Source organism: Eschrichtius robustus, chromosome 6, assembly GCF_028021215.1.
Source record: "Eschrichtius robustus isolate mEscRob2 chromosome 6, mEscRob2.pri, whole genome shotgun sequence".
NCBI classification, from domain to species: domain Eukaryota; kingdom Metazoa; phylum Chordata; class Mammalia; order Artiodactyla; family Eschrichtiidae; genus Eschrichtius; species Eschrichtius robustus.
This window is the reverse complement of record NC_090829.1, coordinates 34,877,085-34,900,459: the sequence shown is the minus strand read 5'-3', so window position 1 is coordinate 34,900,459 and position 23,375 is coordinate 34,877,085. Positions and strand designations below refer to the sequence as shown.

The 23,375-nt window shown below is 34.3% G+C and overlaps 1 protein-coding gene across 2 annotated transcripts in view; it reads left to right on the top strand.

The window, feature by feature from the left end:
- The window catches only part of DHX36 (DEAH-box helicase 36), a 49,482-nt gene extending 29,864 nt beyond the window's left edge, over nt 1-19,618 (top strand). Inside the window, exons 14-25 of one of the 2 annotated variants that reach the window (XM_068546124.1) lie at nt 1,374-1,438; nt 2,157-2,300; nt 4,549-4,666; nt 5,667-5,765; nt 10,330-10,503; nt 10,652-10,738; nt 11,680-11,763; nt 13,948-14,047; nt 14,140-14,230; nt 16,694-16,814; nt 17,482-17,634; nt 18,036-19,618. In XM_068546124.1, the coding sequence (XP_068402225.1) occupies nt 1,374-1,438; nt 2,157-2,300; nt 4,549-4,666; nt 5,667-5,765; nt 10,330-10,503; nt 10,652-10,738; nt 11,680-11,763; nt 13,948-14,047; nt 14,140-14,230; nt 16,694-16,814; nt 17,482-17,634; nt 18,036-18,221 (1,422 nt within the window). In that variant the 3' untranslated portion in view covers nt 18,222-19,618. Of the gene's footprint in view, nt 1-1,373; nt 1,439-2,156; nt 2,301-4,548; nt 4,667-5,666; nt 5,766-10,329; nt 10,531-10,651; nt 10,739-11,679; nt 11,764-13,947; nt 14,048-14,139; nt 14,231-16,693; nt 16,815-17,481; nt 17,635-18,035 lie in introns of both variants that reach the window. The other variant, XM_068546122.1, reaches the window with a different exon arrangement.
- The last annotated feature ends 3,757 nt before the right edge of the window (nt 19,619-23,375 follow it).

The following is a 23,375-nucleotide window of genomic DNA, read 5'->3' as shown; positions in this document are numbered from 1 at the left end:
ACTTCTTTGAGAACCTGTGCAAATGAGTCTTCAGGGAATGATTGTACAAAAAGTTGAATAAGAGAGGGTAATCCACAAATCAGATTAGTTTTGTCAGCATTAGGGAAACGTTTAAAGATTGGTTTTACCAAGAGCTTGTTTGGGTTTCCTGAATAAAAGAAAAAAGTATGTGAATACCAATAAAAATAACTCAACCTAGAAGTTAATAATCTGTGACATGTACAGCTTGATATTTGAAATTTTGATTTAACAGAATTAGTACATTTGCAGGCATGAGATTTCAATAATGTATTATTATGGTTTTGGATGTTTTGGCTATGTCAGATGCAGGGATTTCTCTAGTTAGAATGAACACTGCTTTCTCAAAGGCAAGGTGATTTTCTAGTGTTTGCAGTTCCTGGTAGAATGAGATGGATCCATTTTTCCACTCTTTGTAAGAAAATATCTTGACATTTTTTATTGAGAGCTTTTTAATATCCTTTCTGCTGGTACCTTAGCCCTGAGTAAGGCTCAGCCAGCTGGATTAGATACAGAGTGCATACCTGAGGGAAGAGAAGAGGAAAGAAAGAGAACTTTTGATTCCAAAGATTGGACAAAATTGTATCCAGTGTGGAGGTACTGCCATCTCTGACACCCTCACCATAAATTATTTATTCCTTTGCTAGAGAATATGTGACTAGATGGGCAAACAACATTTTATTTATTGATTATTACTTTTATGAACGAGGGGATAAGTTTATGCATTTTTTTGCTTTTCGGCCAAGGTGATACTTGCCATCATGACATTGTAGGATTCACCATGTGAAGGGGATTTATTTTTAAAATCCAGTCCAGTCAGAAAGCTAGTATACGGTGGCACAGCCAGCTGACATTCATTCTGACGATTGGGCATCTGCCTGGTTGGTTGGTGATCTTACCTTTATAATTTTGGGTAATTCATAATTCTTATCTTTAAACTTCTGTCCCTCTCCCTTAAAAGTTTGACTATACAGTAAGACGTTTATACTCTCCAGCATTTGTTAAAAAACAAATTTTAAATTATCATATTTAAATATCATTAGTAATTTATATACTATTTAAATATCTATAAATTCAAATTATCTCTATATTTAAATTATCACATGTCATTTGAAATCTTGTTTGTGGTAAGGTGCTGACATCTGTGGGAGATTGTTTGATTTACCAAAAGGGAATTCTGTGGTATTGAAGATGATGTATACCTTATAAATATATCTATAAATATTAGATGCATATATGTCAGTGAACACAGAATTGCTAAAAATGAACAGTACCTGAAGTAATTCCTCTATTTGCAAGAATGATGTATCAGAAATTAGTTTACTTTTGGGATTTTGATGTATTTATTCTTACAGGTATTTAAAAGAACCCCTCCTGGTGTTCGGAAAATAGTAATTGCTACCAACATTGCAGAGACTAGGTAAAAATTGTTTTAATTACCAACTACTGTTGATTACATTAGTTTTGAGCCCCATAAATTATTAACATACTTTAATCTTTTTCTTCTACAAAATACTTTGTAATTTCTTAAAAGTAAAGCTATTTTAATTTAGTTATGGTAGTGAACATAGGTTTTGTGGGGGTTTTTTCAACCTATACTAATGTTCTAGTCCCTTTAGAAATAGCCTGTTAAGTGGTTGTTTTAACGCTTTCCTAAAGAAGCATGGGAACTGAGGTCAGTTTTTCTGGTTGGGAGTAGAATTGTTTGGTAGTTTGGTAATTAGTTATATACAGCATTTAAAATGTATTCCCTTGGAGGTACTATTATACCAGTATGGTCACGGCAGCAGATTGTTCTGTGGAAACTGATATTAAATCATGGAACTGGAGGGCTCCTAAAGCTAGGTACAAAAGTCCTCAGGCAAGCTGTGCAGTTTGGCTGTAGGCAAATAAGAATTTAGCACATGATCTGTAAGATTGGCCCTGTGTGCTGCCACTGAAGCTGCTGATGCTGCCTGTGATTTGGTGCTTGATCCCCCTTACGTTGGTAACTGGGAAGAGTGGTGAAAATCCTGAACTGCTAAAAATCAAATTGATTCAATAAAAAATGCTTTAAAATCCCTGTTTGTAGGCCTGTTATCGGTTAATGTACTTTTCATGTGTTTTTAACATTTTTTATATATTTATTTTCCAAACAGCATTACCATAGATGATGTAGTTTATGTAATAGATGGAGGAAAAATAAAGGAGACACACTTTGACACACAGAACAATATCAGTACAATGTCTGCCGAGTGGGTTAGTAAAGCTAATGCTAAACAAAGGAAAGGTCGAGCTGGAAGGTAAGGTGGGACTTTTGTGTGAAGCCTTAAAAGCAAAAAAATTTTGTGTAGCAAAATGTGTTGGTGGCATTTTAAAATATTTATTTAGGACAGTTACCTTTCATATTTTTTAAAACTAACTGCAGCACGTTTTTAAATGGGAAAGTTGTTTTAATCATAGTTGCTTTGGAAAAACTATCTACCAAGTTTTCTATTTTATGATATTTCTACCTCTGATTCCTCAGTCTGGTTAATTAAAATTAATATTCTTTATGTTATTAGCTATATTACATATAATTGTGTTTCTTTTTAAAAAGCATATATTACAAATAATGATAGCTATTAATAATACTTGAATGTCAGATCATCTCATAGATACTTTATATACATTAACTTGCTTAATCCTTACCACAGTGCTATGAAGTATAGGTTATTATCTCTATTTTAAGGGTAAAGAAATTAAGGTACAAAGAAATTAAGTCATCTGTCCAAAGTCACACAGTTTTGTAAGTAGCAGAGCCAGGATTTGAAGCCAGGCAGTCTGGCTCCACAGTCTGGGCTCCTCATCAGTATACTTCACAGCTGTGCTGGTTTTTCACTATCAGTTACCAATGAAAGCACAGGGAAAATACCTTTTCCCCACTGATGTGGTGATAGCAAAAGAAATAGAAATATCTCTGTTTTAATGGTAGGAGAAAAGATTTGCCTTTAACACAAATAATTGCACTTATTATTTGTTGTAATGCATACTTCACAGTATTTTTATACCCTTACTCATATGAGTAGTAGAATCATGTCTGGAGTTTTAGAAGAGAGTTTTTGTTTTGCCTCTTACACGTAGAATAAAAAGATTCCTATTAATCTTCAAATACTGGCTTAAGTAAGGAAAGGAGAGTTGAAAGAAAATTTTACAGACCATTTTATCAGTCCTTTAAGTTGGTACTATATCTTTAAAGCTCTGACTCACTGGCTATGATCTTTGCTGATTATCCCAGTATAACTTGACTTCCAGGTAGTTTATTAGATTATGCAGTTGGTGCTGTTGAGCATAGTCACGGCTTAATTCACAAAGTGTACCTTCTGATCAGTTAACCAGGGCATACCTTGATTGGGGACCTAGAAGGATTGGAGTTTTCCCATGCAGACCTGTCACTACTGGATACTGATTCAAAAAGTATTCACTGTGGTGAATGGGTTTTGGCACACTTTTATAAATGAATAGTCAACACACTAGGCCTTAAGATTTGACCCATGAAAACAATTATGGAAATAGAGTAAATCAAGTATTACATTTTATCTAATTCCTCATCCCCACTATCCTGGTGAAGGTTAACTGTGGAATTACAGTGGGTTTTTTTCCTAATTGAAGTATAGTCGGTTTACAGTGGTGTGTTATTTTCTGGTGTACAGCAAACTGATTCAGTTATACGTATATATGTATATATACACACACAGTGTTTAATTCAAATGGAAAATAGTCCCTTGTGGGCTCTCTAGATATAAATTCCTTTAGCAAAGCTAATTAGATTGATAATTATGTTGAAGGCCAGAGCAAACTATATTAACTACGTGGTCCTCAGTGGAGACCCTCTTACTTTTAGTTTCTGCAGACATGTAATATAATAGATAATGGGTCTTTGTAGACTCGTGACAGAAATAGCTAAGATTTTTAGAATTAATTTACTCCTATAGGAAAAGGGCCTCCCCCTCCTTTAACAGCAAGCGCCTACAGAAATATTTTATTCTGCTTGAAGATGAATGAATTCATTAACCTCTTCATGTCTGTCCTTAACATTGTACAAAGAATAGTATCATTCAGGTCACTAGATGAAAACAATAACCGTTTCCAACATCCCTCTGAGAACTCAATAAATAGCACATACCTAAAAGCTTTTAAAATAATATAGACAGGTTAACATAATACCGGGATTTGTTACATAAAATGCTCACAAGGCCCAAAGAGATTAACCTACGTATACTGCTGTTATTGTGAATAGAAGTCTGGAATCTGTAAGATAGAAACAGGGAACCAAATTATTGGTAGGGGGAGGCAATCCTGTATCTTTTAGAACTAGGACTTAGGGTTAATGGATTTAAGCTTATTCAAAACAGGTGGGGAGAAGGAATTTGTGATTAATAAAAATGAAATAACAAGTAAATTAGTTATGGTGTGGCTTGAAAGAAATATTGACTACTTCCCCTGCCTAGTCTTTTCTCTGGAGTTCTAAAAAGTCACTGATAATACACCCCCCGCCCCTTTTTTTTTAAGAGTTCAACCTGGTCATTGCTATCATCTGTATAATGGTCTTAGAGCAAGCCTTCTAGATGACTATCAACTGCCAGAAATTTTGAGAACGCCTTTGGAAGAACTTTGTTTACAAATAAAGGTAAATTAGCTGGGAGAGTTAAGAAAGTAAATAGGGTTCTAGTTTTCAGCATCTTTGATAGAGGAAAGTAGTATACTAATCTGCCAGAAAGAATTTTTACCATGCATTTGTTTTTCTCTGTGTGTTAGTACGGTTGATCCTTGAACAGCATGGGGATTAGGGTTGCCGAAAATCCACTTGCTACCTTTTCTGCCTCAAAAACAAAGGAATTGATAGAAGACTCACCCAAGGGTGGTTAGTTAAACAGTTTAAGTAGAATCAGGACTCAAACCCTAGTTCTTTTGATTCTACATATTGTGACCTCTAATTGAACACAAACCTTTCCCCATGCTTAGTTAATTTAAAAATCTGTAAAATAAAAATGCAAGTATATATTTATTGAAAAAAAAATCTGTGTGTAAGTGGACCCATGCAGTTCAAAAAAGGTCAGCTATAAATTATATTTTTTAAAGCTTTGATCAGATATTGACTAAACAGTTTTTAATTACATACTGCTCTAGAGCCAGACTACCTGGGTTTGAATCCCAAATCATCCTGTGGCAAGCTGGTTCTGTTATATTGGGCAAGTTATTTAAATTAACTTCATATAAAATTCTTAGAACAGTGCCTGGCACATAGTAAGTGTTCAGTAATTGTTAGCTACTGTTATTATATCTTAAGATCCCTCATTATAGACTACTTACCATTTTTTCAGCATCTTAATGTATTTTGATAAAATTAGCTGCCTTATTTTGAAGGTAATTGGTAATCAACTTGTTTGTTGAGATTTTAACCAGCTACTTTTCTCATTAATAGAGTTGGTGGGTGTTAGAAGGTAGTATGTTGGCCTTTAAACATGTTTTTATAGAATCACAAATATAATTTTTACTTATTCTGGTAAAATAACTAACTTGAAAATCATGTATAGGTTTGATGCTTTATTTTGAGTCAGTGACACAGGCAGGATTAAACTCTTATGTCAATATATGATATATGTTTAATTATATTTGCCTCTCCCCAGATTTTAAGGCTAGGTGGAATTGCTTACTTTCTGAGTAGGCTAATGGATCCACCATCGAATGAAGCAGTGTTACTTTCCATAAAGCACCTGATGGAACTGGTAAGTTTGATTTTTTTAAAAATTCTAACTTAGAGTGTTAAAGTAAGTAAGCCAGCTAATTATAAAATTTACTTTCATTATGGCAAGGTAGGCCAATGAATGTGCAGTGCCAAATTGATTCACTCTTTGGCTATTCGGCTTGGAGTATGAAATATAAATTAGAAAGTTATAAAATGATACCTTTGTGAGTTTCCTTATACTGGGCTCTTTCCACACAAGTTTTTTCATTATAGGCCTGATTTTAAATTACATAAAATTTTGAAATCTTTCAATTACTGGTCCTCTTCATTTGTATTCTAGAAATGAATTTGGTTGCTTTATTCTACTCTTTCTGATTACCATAATGTTTTTAGAGCTTTTGTCAAATACAGGTAACTTAATGACAGTATGAACATTTTATAAAGGCAACTCTTCTATCTTTGAAGGAATACTAGTAGGTGGCTTTTCTCCAAAATATCCTATCCCCCTACCTATCATTTTATTCTTACAGCTTTTTTCCTTAGTTTCTTTTATGAAGTCAGTGTTTTGAGGAACTAGTTTCAGTGTCTTAGTCAAGTGACCACTTAGTTTCTGGCCATCCCTGCACGAGACCATGTTGAGAAGCGGCACAGGACTGGAGAGAATTAGTGAGTGAGTTAATGCCCAAAGTGGAGAGAAAGAATAGAGCTGTGCTGTCCAACACAGTAGCCACTAGCCACAGGTGACTGTTTAAATTTAAATTTTGAATTAAATTACAAATTCAGTATCTTGGTCACACTTGCACATTTTAGATGTTCAGTAGGCACATATGGCTAGTGGCTGCCACATAATCAGTGCAGAAATAGACATTTCTGTCAATGCTGCAAGTTCTGTTGATTAGTGCTGGGTTAGAGGATGCTTAAGATGTATTTTACGTATTTCAATTTTATTTGTGCCATCCATGTAGATAATTTTGAGAATTTGGTCCATGTAAAAATACGCTCTTAATGTGAGTATTAAGTTGTTTAAATGAAAAGTATTGTAACTTACCTGACCATCTTTGTTGGAATTTGGATTAGATTTAGTGAGGTTAGTGGTATTTTAGGGAGCAGTGCGGTTTTACTCCTGACCTCTCTTCCCCTCCAGAATTTTATCGAATAGAACAGCAGTAGAGGGCTACGTGGTGATCAGAGAATCAACGTATTAGTTGTGGTAGAGACAGACAACCAGAGGACGGCTGGAGTCTGAAGCCCGAGTGGGATGACTTCTTCTCTCCCAACTGAATTTAAGAACCAGTCTTTACTTAGCCATTTGTAGGCAACGAAATTGTGAAAAGGCTTGGAAAATCCTTGCCAAGAGTAGGGTCTGAAGCCTACATTTTGAAAAAAAACTTCTTATTGTGCAATACGCATGCCCATCCAGGGTAAAAGAGCAAAACAAAAATGTCCAACTTAATGGTTTATCACAAAGTGAGCACTCTTATTTTTATTCATGTCAAGAAGTTAAGAACATTTCCAGTATCCTAAAAACCAACTTCCTACCCTCACCCAATTACTCTACTCTCAGGCTCAAAAATAACCTCTATCATGACTTTAATGGTAATCTCTTGCTTGTTTTTCTTGATGGTTTTACCATACCAGTATACATCTCTATAAAGAGCTCAGTTTAACTTGGCCTTTTGTGAACTTTACATGAACTCACACAGGATGTGGGTTTTTTTTTTTTGCAGGGGGAACGGGGTTCTCGATTCTTTCACTGAACATTGTGAGATTCATGTGCATTATTGCTTTTAGCTATAGTTCATTCATTTTCATTTCTTTACCATATTTTATTATATGACTACTGAAAGGCATTTTTGTTATTTCCAATTTGAGGCAGTTACATATAGTGCTGCTATGACTGTTCTTCAATATTTATTGTTTCTTGGTGCACGTGTTTAAGTATTTCTCATGGGTGTACACTTGAGTGAATTCACTGAATCATAACGTATTTGTATGATTAACTTTGGTAGGTAATGCCCAGCCATTTCCCAAAGTTGTCAGACTACTTACACTCCTACCAGTGTCAGTGGTAGGTGAGCATTCTCATTGCTCTATAGCATCACCAACCTGTAGTCTTTTATTCTAAGCATGTTGATAGGTATGTAGTAGTTTTGTGGCTTTAGTTTGCATTACCATGACTACTGTTGAATTTGTAGGCAGCTTTTTATGCTTATTGCCCATTTGGATAGTCTCATTTATAAATTATTGATGCCTGTTTTTCTGTTATGTTGTAGGAGGTCATTGTATACTTTTTGTGTACTCTTGATCTGAGCCTTTTGTCAGCTGTGTATTGCACATGTCTGTATTTTTACCTTTTCACTTTTTAACAGTGGTTTGATAAACTGAAATTCCTAATTTTAATGTGGTCAAATGTATCAGTCTTTTTCTTTATTGTTACTGCTTTTTGTCCTTTAGTAAGTTTTTCTCTACCCTGGAGTCATCAGGATATATTGTTTTAACTTTGTTTTCTTCTTCACACTTAGCTATATAATCCATCTGCAATGGATTTGTGTGTCTGTGTGTGTAGGTGAGGTAGGAATCAAAATTTTTAGAGCAGTTGACTGAAACCATTTATGGAGAAGTTCATCCTTTTCCTCTTTGTTCTGCAGCCATAGTCATAGATCAGGTGTCTATGGATTTATTTGTCTGTTTGTAGGCTCACCTTTATTCTATTGGTGTATATTTCTATCTTGAGCTGGTGTCACACTGCCTGAATTACAATATTGAGTCTTACCAAACAAGAACATGATCTCTCCCATTGATTTAGTTATTTAATCTCTTGGTGTTTCAGCGTTTTCTGTGTATTACAGAACTTTTTTCAAGATTTATATCTTGGTTTGTGGTATTTTTGGATTATATTCAAACTTCAAAATTTTTCATTTTCTTGTGAGTCTGATATACAGAAATCAAACTGGTTTTGAATGTTGACCTTGTATTCATCAATGCTGTGAAACCCACTTACTCTGATAACTATATGTAGATTTTTGAATACACAGTCACATCTATAAATAATTGCAATTTTATTTATTCCTTTCCGGCTGTCGTCCAGGATCCTTAGTACAATGTTGAGCAGAAGTGTTATGATAGTGTGCATTCTTATGTTCTTATTCTCAAAGGAAAAGCTGTCAATAATTCGTTGAGCATGTTTTTTGAAGATTTTTGGTGGAAACTATCAAATTAAGGAAGTTTCTGTTCTTAGTTTACTAAGAGATTTTTATCATGCATGGATAATTGATTTTATCAAATACTTTTTCTGCCTCTAATGAGATTATACAATTATGCTGTTTTTTATGTTTAATTTGTAATATATTGAATTACATTGATTTTTCAATTGTTAAACCAACTTTCATTCCAGAAACAAACCTATCTTGCTGGGATTCAATATGCCATTATTTTATTTTGAGTTTCTCATGCATAGGATTATTTAGTTTCCCTTTCTCCAAATGTCCCTTGTCAAGTTGGTACCAAGATTATGCTAGGCTCAGAAAACAAGTTGAGAGTATTATTTATTTATTTATTTTCCTATTCTCTGAAAGAGTTTTTATAAGATTGAGGTTATTTCCTCCATAAATGTTTAGTAGAGATCTTTGTCTGATGAGACATTTGAGTTATATTTTTTTGGTTTGTTTTTTAATTTAAATTTTTATACAGTTTTTAAAGGTTACACTCCATTTACAGTTATTACAAAATATTGGCTATATTCCCCATGTTGTACAGTACATCCTTGTAGTCTGTTCTACACCAGTAGTTTGTACCTCCCACTCTCCCACCCCTATAACAAACTAGTGGTTGGTTGCCAGTGAGAGGGGGCAATTGAGTTATATTTTTTATTATTTTTGTTGTTGTTCAAATCTTGTTATTTTGAATGTGTACTAGACATTGTATTTACAGAGGTCTTTGTAGATAAAAACTTGGAGCTTGGGGTGATGGTAATTTCTTCCAGAGAGGATTTATGTTGCTTCTTCTGGGAAAAGATGCCCCAATGTTGGGTTCACTTCCTTGGACTTCTGTCCCTCCCCTAATCCTGGACTTGTGATTTTTCTAATTCTTTTGTAACTCCCCAGTCTTCAAGCAGCTTTTCCATCTGTGCTCAGTAGGATGATTGGATCAAATTACCTACGTAATCAGAGCAGAAGTCACCCCTGTTTTGGGGGGTTCTAGATAAATATTTTATCTCTTGCTGTCCTGTCTCATGTCTCGTAAAGTACTAGAATCTAGGGGCTATGCATTCTATATTCCAAATATGTAATAGTGTCTCATTTTTTGTTTTACTTCTCCTACAACTCTTGTACTTTACTGGGTGATTTTATTTGAAGACTTACTGGTGTGTTATTTCTCTCATTTCTCTTCCAGCATTTATAGTAAAACCGAGTTGTTTCTGTTTAAATAAGTTTCTAACCTTTGCTGACCTCAAAACTTATGTTGCAAACTTACGTTTTGATGAAGAGAACTAAAGCTGAACAATATTAGGGCATTTGGACTTAAGAGTGGCCTATTATTTTTTCTTAAGCAAACTAAAATGTGGTGCTTACAATGTGTTTTAAACATAAACTCTTACTTTACAGAACGCTTTGGATAAACAAGAAGAATTGACACCTCTTGGAGTCCACTTAGCACGATTACCAGTTGAGCCACACATTGGAAAAATGATTCTTTTTGGAGCTCTGTTCTGTTGCCTCGACCCGGTGCTCACCATTGCTGCTAGTCTTAGCTTCAGAGATCCCTTTGTGATTCCATTGGTAAGAAGGATACAAGTAAAAGGCCAGGTATTTTTAGATACACAGGATAGTTGTTTGCTTAGATAGATTTTTCATTGGCTTTTTATTAGAATGCCATTCTCTGTTATATACCATCAGAGCAATTTAAGTTGCCTTCATCTGTTTTAAGGGAAAAGAAAAGGTCGCAGATGCAAGAAGAAAGGAATTGGCAAAGGATACTAAAAGTGATCACCTGACAGTTGTGAATGCATTTGAGGTAAAAGGAATATATTTAAATTTTTAAAATCTGTATTGTAGTTATCAGGAATAAACTGCTAAGTGAGAATGCCTAAAATTGGGTGAACATTTGAAAAAATTTGTACATCATTTTTCAATTTTGTGATAGCTCATTACATTTACCCTTTTTGAAAAAAGTCTATATTTGTGTTTTGATAACAATAGAACAAGTGAACAATTTATTTTAAAATTTTATTTGCTATTATTCTTTTGTATCTTTGTCTTACTGACATTTATGACAGAAGGTCCCTTTTTGTTCATTAATAAACTATACCTGTATTCAGATTTAACATTTTTGATAGAGCATGATAGTCATGTACACTATTCAGGATAGAGAGACTTTTCCTCTTATAGACAGGCTTATCCGAGGATAAACATTTATCATCCATCTTTGCAACATTTAAATGTAATTTGGTGTATAGAGACAGCATCTTTTTACTGTAGTTCTAGTCTCAGTTTTGTACTACCTATCATGGGAAAGTTTATATTTTTTTTTCCTTTGAGCTCATTCAGTATTTTCTTTTTTGCCATCTTCCCTCCTTCTCTAGCTTAAAGCAAAATAAAACAATATATTTTTGAAGTTGAAAATATATAATAGCATTGAAATGTATTCAACAGAGTGCTCATTTTGATTAATACAATCATGTACAGAATGATGCTATTTTATGTAAAATGCACAGTATGTTGCTGTGTAACTTGCTCTTTTTTGTGTAAAGAAAGGTCTGCAAATTCAGTTTTGGTTATCTCTTAACAACTAGGATCATGGGAAGTTTATGTTTTTTTAGTTTGTTAATTTGGAGATTCTTTGAATTTTTTACAAGAAAATGAAATATCAGTAGAAGGTAAAATTATTGCCAAAATAAAGACAAACTGGTAAGCAGTCTTTGCTTTGGGGAACAATATCAATACTTTTCTTCATAGGGCTGGGAAGAAGCTAGACAACGTGGTTTCAGATATGAAAAAGACTATTGCTGGGAATATTTTCTGTCTTCAAACACACTGCAGGTAATGGTGAATGTTTTGAAGTGATTCTCATATGTTAGATTAGGGACTTATATGTATTTTGTGTAGTCAAATCTATAGCAAAAAGTTAAGTTTTTGCTTAACTTTTGTGTGAGTTAGTCTTATGAAGTTGAATCATTATACAGAATCATAAAAGGAATCTTTATTAAGTCAATGCAACAAAACAAGAAAAGGTGTATAGCATAATAAACAAAAAACTAATGGCTAAGAAAAAAAATGAGTCCAGAGTTTAGCAGGAAAACACAGAGAGGCTCGATTACTGTTCCTGCACCCACACTTTAGTTGCCATTTTGATGATTCATCCTGAAAATTTTCACTAATACTCCTAAAATCTGTTTTAAAATCTCAGATAGAGCGAGTATCTTTTCTTTAACTTTTGGGTAGGTATTTTTATCTTCAGCTGACTTAGTGTAGTGAGAAAACACTGGACAGGAGGCATCTGTGAAATAGAAGAAAGTGAACCATTAACAGGGCAGATGCACATCAGACTTCAGACTCTGCACTGAACTGGAGAAGTGATCTCAAGCCGGTGGGAGTAGAAGTATCCTCACCTTCCCCCATTACATGTACACTCCATCTTTGTGGCATAGATTTAACAAATCTACGGGGGTAAAAGAATCCAGAATCTAGCATATTTAATCAAAAGTGCCCAAACATTGACAGAATGAAAAGAAGGGTAATAACTCTGAAAGATACTACAGCCAATGGAAAAAAAGGTAATAGGTGTCTCTACGTAGAAAATTTAAGAGTAGTTGAATATGTATTTAGAGATATATTGTAAGAACATTTCCCTTAAGTGGAAAAAATGAAGTACAGTATGAAAAGATGGTTGAATCCAGCCAAGTGTTTTTTGAGAATATTATGTCCAGTCAAGATATTAATTCAAGTATAAAAAATGACAGGCATTCAAGAAAGCACTTGAGATACTGCACCCATGAGTTGATCTTGAAATATTTAGTGACAGTGAAATGCTGCCTGTTAAGAAGTGAATCAGAAAGAATTCAGGAATGGAGAGTACGTGCTAAGTCAGCTGGTGGTAGATACTGAAATTAAATATGGAAAAATGCAAAACAGTATTGTGAATTATGGATACAGAATAAAGGTTATTATCCTGAACAATATAAATAAAATAATGGTGATAGAAACCAGGAGATGACCTAGAGAGTCAGTTATAAGAGAATGTAGGTGGGGAAACTAAAGTCGCATAATTCATAAAAGGGATATATACTTAAATGTGACAATTTTATGTCTCATAATCTTACTTTAAGCACACAAGGATCCTTTATTAAATATCTCTTATGATTATAAAAATGTAAGATTCATCTAGTTCAGTTTCATTTCTATTTCCTTAAATTGAACTAAAATTAATTTGAATGCTTTTATAAAAACAGCTTCTGTATTTACGTTATCGCATTGTTAGGATAGCATTTTTGTCTAATCCTTCTGTCCGTATAAATGCATAGTAAGTGTCTGCAATATTATTTACTTAGTTAATGATATTTCTGACAGTATTGAGATTAGGGTAGTCTTCTTTTGTACTTTGCTGTACTACTTGAATGCTTTTTATAATGAGTCATGTATCATTTTTACCCAAAGAGTGATTTTTCTTATAAATAAAGACAAGAAACAGGCCTTAAGCTCTTGTGCCAGGATGTAACAGTAGTTAATTTTCAGTAGTACATATATGAATGTTGGTTATTTTCTCTATGCTTTACTGTTTTTTTGTGTTTTTTTTTTTCAAAATATGGGGTAGAGAGCAATTTTGAAAATTATGAGCCTTTTTGTAAACTGAAGTAATCCTTAAACATCAGTTGTTATTCCCTACAGCAGGCAAGCCTTAAGATTGGACAATAAATATTTTTGGCTTACAATCCATACGGTTTCTGTTGCAACTGCTCACCTCTGCCATTATAATGCAAAAGCAACCAAAGATGGTGTGTAGATGAATGGGTGTTGTTTTGTTCCAATAAAACTTTATTGACAAAAACAGCTTTTTATAAATTTTGTACTTTACCAAGCCCTGCTCCAAAACATCACATTTTTGCAAAAGTGTTTCATAAAGCAGGGAAAGCTCAAAGCTAAATTTATTTATGAGTACATGCTTCATAACCCCTATAAATTTGTGTGAAAGGTATTCTAGTTCTGTTTGTTACCATTGCTCCCTAGATGCTGCATAACATGAAAGGGCAGTTTGCTGAGCATCTTCTTGGAGCTGGATTTGTAAGCAGTAGAAATCCTAAAGATCCAAAATCTAATATAAATTCAGGTAAAGCAGAAAATACAGTGCAAATAACTTGCTGCTGTTGTCAGTTGTATCAGTATTTTACTTTTTTTTCTCTACCTTCCCACCCCCAATAGATAATGAGAAGATAATTAAAGCTGTCATCTGTGCTGGTTTATATCCCAAAGTTGCTAAAATCCGACTAAATTTGGGTAAAAAAAGAAAAATGTAAGCATTGAAGATTATTATGACTTATTTGTAGTTCTCTCAAACTTTCGAAATCCTCTACTGCAACAGGGCTTATATTGTACATTTGTTCTTACTGATAATCGGGCCATATTCTTGTTACTTTTGGTCATTGAAGAGAAGGCAAACTGTTTACCATGGGCATCACTTTCTCTCATAGCACATCCCTGGAGTCTGCTCCTTCATCACCCATTTTTCACAAAGAATGTTAGTGAAATATAATAGCAATGTAAATATGAGAACAGTAAGCCAGCTATTAAAAACCAGTGCCTGGGTGGACTTTGTTTAGAGTAAATTTTGTATTAGGATTTTTTTCCCTCTCTTTTAAAACAAGTAATTTTCTACTTGAGCTCTTTGAATAAAATTGTGGTGATTTTACTATTTTGAGAAATAAAATAAAACTTTAAATGTATGTACAAATAGAGTCAGCCTTAGTATAATTGGAGACAACAAATAAGGCATATTTTTGCCCAGTAGAAGAATTCATTCCAGTGAGGAAAATGAGAAACTGAAAGTCACAAATGGCTAGTGGTATGTGAATTGGTGCCACCCTTTTGGAAGACAGTTTAGATTAAAATTATATATCAGCAGTCATTAAAATAGTCACTGGCCCCGTGGATTCATAAGTGAATATTTTAATTTAATATGTTCTAAGGAAGTAATTCCAAATGTTTTTTGACAGGTATATTGTAAACAACATAGATGTCTAGTAGCAGTGGGAAATTATGGTTTTATAAGACCATATTATATGGCATTTCTGTTAGGCATATAAAACATCACTGTATATGACATAAAATATTTGAACTGATGTTAAATGAAAAAGTTGGATATTCTGTAAACATGAAAAAATATAGACCTCAAAGATAGCCTAGAGTACAGCAGTGCAGTGGTTCTCAACCTGGGTGATTTTGCCTCGCTGGGGACATTTGACAGTGTCTGCAAACATCTGTGGTTGTTATAAATGGAGGAATATGTACTACTAGCATCTAGTACATAGAGGTCAGGGATGCTGTTAGGCGTTCTGTAATGCACAGGACAGTCCCCACAACAGAAAATTCAGTATGTCAAGAATGCTGATGTTGAGAAACCCTATTCTCACGTGGAAGGTTATGGGTTACATGAATTTTAATCACTGTAGTTGGACTATACACATTTTAAGTGATCTGAGTACTTTTTTGACATCAGCACTTTGTCAAATTCTTCTTCATATCTATCCCTAAACTTACAGGTAGCTTAACAGAGAGACTCCTTGAAATACAAACATTTTATATATCCCTCTGCCGTCCTGGGAAGGCTTTATGAAAGAAAGGTAGTTCTCTTTGGGTTTATGCTTTCTTTTGGTCTCGTGCAGGGGTCACCACATTTTGGCATACTGGCTAAGAGTTTTAAGTTTTTGTTGGAACACAGCTGTGCCTGTTTGTTCACATGTTGTTTGTGCCTGCCTTCCAGCTGCACTAGCAGAGTTGAGTAGTTGTGACAGAGGGTCCACAAAGCATAAAATATTTTCTCTCTGGTCCTGTATAGAAAAAGTTTGCCAGACCCTGTTGTTCTGGTGATGTAGGGTTGCAGGATGGCATTGGTTAAATTGACTGCGGTGAGGAACAACAGTTGCTGATTTTATTCTGAATAATGGCTCATGACTGTGATTCAGATTTTGGTAGACATATTATGGATTCCTAGAACCATGAAAAAGATGCTCTTAAAAACAAAGAGGAAGGATTAATGGATTATCAGCTTTATGCTGTAATTACCACTGACTATATAAACTATCAGACATCTCCCTGTTGAATAATATTAATCAAAGACTCCTACAAGTTGAGGTAAAATTTTTGTGACTGTCAAAGGAAGGACCCCCTAAAAATGGAGAGACTGAACTAGAGCTGTGTACATTTATTCCAAGTATTCCTGTTTTGAAGGTGGGGGTGGGGGGGAGTTCAGTGAATGTGAGACCATTTAAAACATATTTTAGAATAGGTTTTTAAAAACCAGTTTTAGCTAACTCCCTTTTAAGCAAAATTCTTCATTTTTAATTTTAGATCATTTCACAGAGTTATTCTGTAAATTGATGGCTGTTTATCAGTATCATGATTTACAGTAAAATGTACAGACTATTCTCTTGGTCTGATTCACTTAGAATTATATCAGGTATTTCATTTTTTGTACTTTACTGGTATAGTATATATACTAATAATTAGGGAATATTTTGTCATCTTTCTAATATGTTGAGTAATTATATCTATAAGAAAAGGATTTGTTGTATGATTTAGAGTATTCTTATTTAGCCAATTATTTTTCCATGTCTTATTAAAATAAAACTTCGGAAATTTATATTGCAAAAATAAATTGAACTCATCTGTGGAGTTTGTTTTGATGCTGGGATTAGTTTGGAATCCTCCAGAGTTTTGTTTTGTTTTTTTTTAAAACTACATTTTAACTTTTTTAAAGGGTGAAAGTTTACACAAAAACTGATGGACTAGTTGCTATTCATCCTAAATCCGTTAATGTGGAGCAAACAGAGTTTCACTACAACTGGCTTATCTATCACCTGAAGATGAGAACAAGTAGCGTAAGTGAATACATAAAAGAACCATGGGTCTGAATGACAGTCTTGTTGTATTTTTTAAATTGTATAGTTTTCATAATTATAAACAAAATTTATTTTCTTTAAAAAAAATTTTTTTTTCTGACATTACTTATACCTTCTTTAAGCAGATAACCTATACTTTTAATGTGCAGATCTGTCATGATGGATCTTTGTGTTTTAATTAATTGGGGTGGTTATTTGATTTGCATAATTTTCTTTCAGAGCCTGCTTTCAAGACATACTGGCATTTTATGGTATATAAGAGTTTACACTTTTCAAAGAATTTTGTTGGCCTGTCAATATACAAGTATTGGTCAGAATATTAAGTGGGAATTCTGTTACTATATAAATAAAAAGAACTTCAGCTACAGTAGTGTTTTGGTTTTATCACTTAGGAAATATTTTGTACAGAATAGTGCTATTGATTGAATTGAAACAAAAATATAAAACTCCTTTGTTCTCTGAAGTTAAGAATGGCTTGTTTAAATGGTATTTCTTCAAATTTAGTCTCTGTAATTACACTAAAAGGATAGTACCTGTTTTAGAAGGAAAGCACTAATAGATTGATACTCGTGATATTATTGAATTAACGTGGCAATAATCCTTTCAGACTCGTTAATGTATTAATTTGCCTTAATTCTCATTATAGATATACTTGTATGACTGCACAGAAGTTTCTCCATACTGTCTCTTGTTCTTCGGAGGTGATATTTCCATTCAGAAGGATAATGATCAGGAAACTATTGCTGTAGATGAATGGATCATCTTTCAGTCTCCAGCAAGAATCGCCCATCTTGTTAAGGTGACGGACTTTACATGATTGTCTTTGATTCTGCATACAAGTTAGTGTGTGGTCTTGTGGTTTTGTTCTTCCAAGTGTTATACATGTTACGTTAAATATTTCTTGCTTTATTTCAGCAGAGGAAATTGTGTTGAGAAATTGATTCATAGTTTTTCTGAATTGTTTTTTGAGATAGTTACAGACCAACCATTCTGAATGGCTCAGTGTGATAAAAGTTTGAATTTTTTTACTTAAGTTGGCTACTCATAACCACACTTTAGTTAGTTGCGCATTAGATATTTCAGTCTTTTTGTGTAATAGCTTATTAAATTTCTTGTACCAGCTGAAGTCATTTTTATTTATTACATTGTTTGAATAGTACACCTGCCTTTGTTGAACATGTATAATTTTTCCAACTTCAGGAATTAAGAAAGGAACTAGATATCCTTCTGCAAGAGAAGATTGAAAGTCCCCATCCTGTAGACTGGAAGGACACTAAATCCAGAGACTGTGCAGTACTCTCAGCTATTATAGACTTGCTCAAAACGCAGGAAAAAGCAACTCCCAGGAACTTGCCACCACGATTTCAGGATGGATGTTACAGCTGACGGCTTTTCTGTGGTGCCCTGAAAAGCCAGTTTGATAGCCATTTTCCATCATGGTTTAACTTTTGGCTAGATGTCAAACCCCAGGACATGAGTAATTTTCATGTGTAAGGTAGAAACCTTCAGTAGGTAGTAAATGAAGACTTAATGTGCATGAGTTAACAATGTCATCTGTAGCTATTATAAATATACCATAAAAAACAGTTACTCTGTAGTGGTCATGTCCACATTTTGAGAGTATTCCTCTTATATATTTTGAATGTTGTACCACTTGAGAAATTCCTTTGTTCTGTTATGAAATATTAATCTCTCTGCCCATAATGACCGAGTATAGAATCAGTAAAAATAGAATGGTTAGCCAAAAAGCAGTATCAAATAAGAATTTGAACACATCCACATCTCCTCTAATGAAACTTCCATCAGAAGTAAATTTGTTGTAATAAAGCCCAGTATTTAATAAAATGTACAGTGTGTAAATCTCAGCTAGCTTTTTGGGTTGCTTTCTGCATCTCCACCTATCCCTTGGTTTATCTGATGGTTTTTTATCTTAGAATATATTTGTACCACTTTTACATCACGCTGTGCAGTGTAATGTAGCAATTGAGAGCATGGGTCTAGAGCCTATCTAAGTTCAGATTTTAGCTCCGTCACGTACCACATATCTTAGGCAAATTATTTGGCTTCTCTCTGTTTCCTTTTCCTTATCTGTAAAATACAGGTAACAATTATGAGGATTAAATATGTTATCATACGTAAAGTGCATAGACTAGTGCCTGGCATGTGTTGTGTACTAAGTTATAGTTATTATTTGAAACATTTTTTTAATAACAATCCATTATGTTAGACTTTTCTTCCCCATGCTCTGAGTGCTATTTTACCCTCTCAGCCAGTGGAAGCTAGTGTGACGTGTACTGTATGTTTTCAGCCCTGTCAGATTTTGACAAATACTCTTGGTTGCTGTCCAACAGCCATTTTGTCCCTCCCTTCCTGCTTGCTTGTTCCCAGGGATGTTGGACCCTCTTCCCCAAGGGTGAATTGGATTGTTCTAAGCCAATCATGCATGGTCTTATTCTCCTTATAAGTAACTGATGAGGCATGACTATGTGAACCTGTCCTGGCTGATGGCAGCTGAGAAGAGATCTGCACGGGGGCATCTGAGAAGATTTTCCTTACTAATAAGACTTAAAGAAGGAAATTCTGTGCTCCTCCTTTGGATATTGTTTTGTCTGACTCTGGCACTTGGAACTGCTGCAACCCTCTTAGGATCACAAGGTTGGCTCAGCGGGCAGGTGGAAATCACCAGAGTCCTTGATAATGCTAGTGAGCTGTTGAATTATCCAAACTCTGCAACTGCCCTGCACATGGACTTATTCTGACATAATAAACCCTTCTTTGTTTTAGCCACTTTTAGTAGGGTCTTTTGTATAACTTGGCAGAAGGGTATTAACTGAAACACATACTATCCAATGTTGAGTGTTGTTTGCTGAGGCTTCTATCACTTATTTTGTGATCTAACAGTTTGACCCTGTGTCTGAGAAAAGTTGTAGTACTGGAAATACTGCAAAAAGAGACATGGGAAGAACATCCTGCTGCACCCTAAAAACTACAGATTTTATTGTGCCTTCCAAAGAAGCCAAAGGAAAGGAGTATCGTATGATGACTGGGATTGATTGATAATTCTATGATGATCTTAACAGCACTGGTTCAGGTACTGCTTCCATTTCTGGGAATGTATGTCAACCTATCATTGCCTCCTAGGGTTTTGAATGTATTTGTGTGTTCTAAGTCCATTCTCTTGGCTAGTATCCCAAAAGTGATCTGCCTCTCACTGAATTCTTGTACTGGGTCATTTTGTGGCATATTAGTTTTGCCCCTAAACTGAAGGTGATCATTAGGTCCTATTTGTTCTATAAGAACGTTTGTTTTTATGTTTGTGCGTTGTTTTTTTTTTTGTTTTTTTTTTGGCTTGCTTTTACTATCCAGTTTAAATTCAGTCAGTTGGCCAAAACGGTCTTGGCAGAAAGCATTTTAAAAATCTGTAAAAACAGATTACTAGTTAATTGGCTCCATGTTCATAGACAAATATTTAATCTCCATAAATGGGGAAAATGTTTCTGCAGAACTGTTTAATAGATGAGCTACTCAGAGAGATCAAAGGAGTTATTATCACGTCCAATTTATGTCTTGTCTATAGCCAGTCAAGATGGAAATTTTGCCTGAAGGTGCTATTTATGTTTTTCTTTTGTTTACAGAAGAGGGTGTTACTTAGTGAAAAATGTATTCCAGGTCTCAGAACTATCTGTTATTTGGTAGTTTTAAAGAATAAGATACTAAATTACGAAGAAAACTATTTGCCTCACCATTCTGAGTGATACCAAGGATTAACTCTTTAAAAAAATGACCCTGAAACAGAAACTTACAGAAAAAAAACCCGAAAGAAATAAACTACTGGATAATCTTTAAGAAGTGGCTTCGAAAAGTGAGTCCATGTGACACCTTCCTAATTTATTAACTTGGGCAAAAGCTCTAGATACATTTATACCAATATTGCAAGTGATTTTCACTTCTTCATTTTTAAAACAAGGTCCACCCTACAAGTTAGAAATCATAGAAGAGCTATAGGAAGAATTTATTTTAGTACTCCATTACCCAAAGTAAATGGTAATTTTCCTTCCCCTCTTTTAGCTCTGAGTTTGTGTATATTTTTAAGTAACTGTGATCATGTAGTATAATCATATATTTATAATATGCTAATTGTTTTTACATGGCATTTTTATTCTGATTTTAAAAATACATATTCATTATAGAGTATCTGGAAGTGCAACATATTAAAAAAAAGGTTACCGCTGTTACAAACTCTTTTTTAATAAGCTTTAAGATATTATTTTATATATAATAAAGTTACCCAAGTGTAATTCTGTGAATTTTGTCAAATGTATAAAGTCATGTAATTGCTATCACCACAATCTTGATATAGAACATTCCTGTCACCTAAGAATCTCCCTTTTTCCCCTTACAGTCAATCCCTTGCTCCCACTGGCAACCATTTGGTCACTAGTTTTGCCTTTTCTAGAATTTCAAATAAATGGAACCATATGTAGTCTTTTGTGTCCAGCTTCTTTCACTTAACATAATGCTTTTGAGATATTTATGTTGCTGTGTATATCAGAAGTTAGTTCCTTTTTTATTATTTAGTATTGCATTGTATGGTTGTACCACAGCTTGTTTAGTCTTTCACCAGTTGATGGACTTCTTAGTTATTTTCAGGTTTTTTGCTATTATAAATAAAGCTGCTATGAATATGTGTATACAGGTCTATGTGTAGATAGATGTTTTCATTTCTCTTGGGTAAATACCTATGATTAGGATTGTTGTGTCATATAAGAAATTGCCAACCTGACTTACAGAGTGGGTATACCATGTTTTACACACCCACCCTCCATATAGTATGGTTCCAGGTGTTACAAATTCTCACCAGTACTTGGGTATTTTTAGTTATTTGTTGTTTTAATTTTTGCCTTTAATGGATGTGGAGTCTCATAGTTTGTTGTGGTTTTGTTATTTCTATTGAATATAATAATCAGTGATGAGCATATTTCATGTGCTTACTTGCCATTTTCCTTGGTTGTTATATACTTATATGTGTGTTTCGATTTTCCACCTCATACGTTAAGTAATTGGGGCTTTAGGGATATATCTGATTAAAAAGAGGAAGGATTATTCTTTATGAATTTTAGAGCTGCAGAAAATTTTAAGTTCATTGACCTTTAAAATGGCAAAATGTGCCACTCTTCAATTGGCTAGTACAGTGGCAAGAGTTAAACCACCGTTACCAAGTGCCGGAAGAGAAAAGCACCAGTTTTAGGGGTCCATGATGTCAGGAGGTTGCACATCCACCATGAGATGATGAATAGGGCATAATAATACAAAACATTTCTGGTGTGGGTAAAGGCATGGGAGCGAAGGAAGACAGCTGATGTGGAAGCACTGCAGAGCCAACCTTTAAGACTGCTCAGAGTTTTGGTAGTTTGTGGTTTTCAATGAATTGGCCCATTTTATCTAAGTTGTTAAATTTATGTCGAGTTGCTTGAATAGCCTCTTACCCTTTTATATCTCTGGAATCTAACAATATGTGCTCTTTCATTCTTGACATTGATAGTCTCTTTTTTGGTCAGTCTTGCTAAAAGGTGTATCAATTGTATTCGTCTTTTCAAAGAACTAGCTATTTGTTTCATTGATTTTCTCTGTATTTAAGTGTTTTAGTGCCATAAATTCCTTTCTAAGAACTGCTTTAGCTGCAAACTACATGTTTTGATGTATTCTCATGGCATTCAGTCAGTGTGTTTTTTATTTCTTTATATATTTGCCTCTTTGATCCACGAATTGTTTGAGTATGCTGTTTAATTTCCAAGTGTTTGAAGATTTTCCTGTGGTGTTTCTGTTGTTAATTTCTAGTTTGATTCTTTTATGCTGGTTGGAAAACATACTTTGTATGATTTGTTCTTTTAAATTTGTCAGTTTATGACCCAGAATGTGATCTGTCTTGGTGAATATTACATATCTACATGGAAAGAAAGTATAATCTTCTGTTGTTGGGTGGAGTGTTCGCTAAAAAATGTCAGTTAGGTCCCATTCCTTGATGGTGTTCTGTTCTATACCTTTAACCACTATATTATGGATTTGTCTGTTTTTTCCTTTCAGTTCTGTTAGTTTTTGCTTCATGTATTTTGAAGCTCTATTATTTGGTACATAACATTTAGGGTTGTTATGTCTTCCTCACAGATTGACCCTTTTATTGTGATGTAGTATTCTTTGTTCCTGGCAATCTTCTTTGCTCTGAAGTTGACTTTATCTGTTCTAGTATAGCCCCTCCAGCTTTCTTTTGATTGGCATTTGCTTGATATTATTTTTCCATTCATTTACTCTACACTTACCTATATAATTACATTTTAAATGTGTTTCCAAACATATAGTTAGGTCACTTTTAAAAACTACTCTGGGGTTTCCCTGGTGGTGCGGTGGTTAAGAATCCGCCTGCCAATGCAGGGGACACAGGTTTGAGCCCTGGTCCGGGAAGATCCCACATGCCGTGGAGTAACTAAGCCCGTGCGTCACAACTACTGAGCCTGCGCTCTAGAGCCTGTGAACCACAACTAC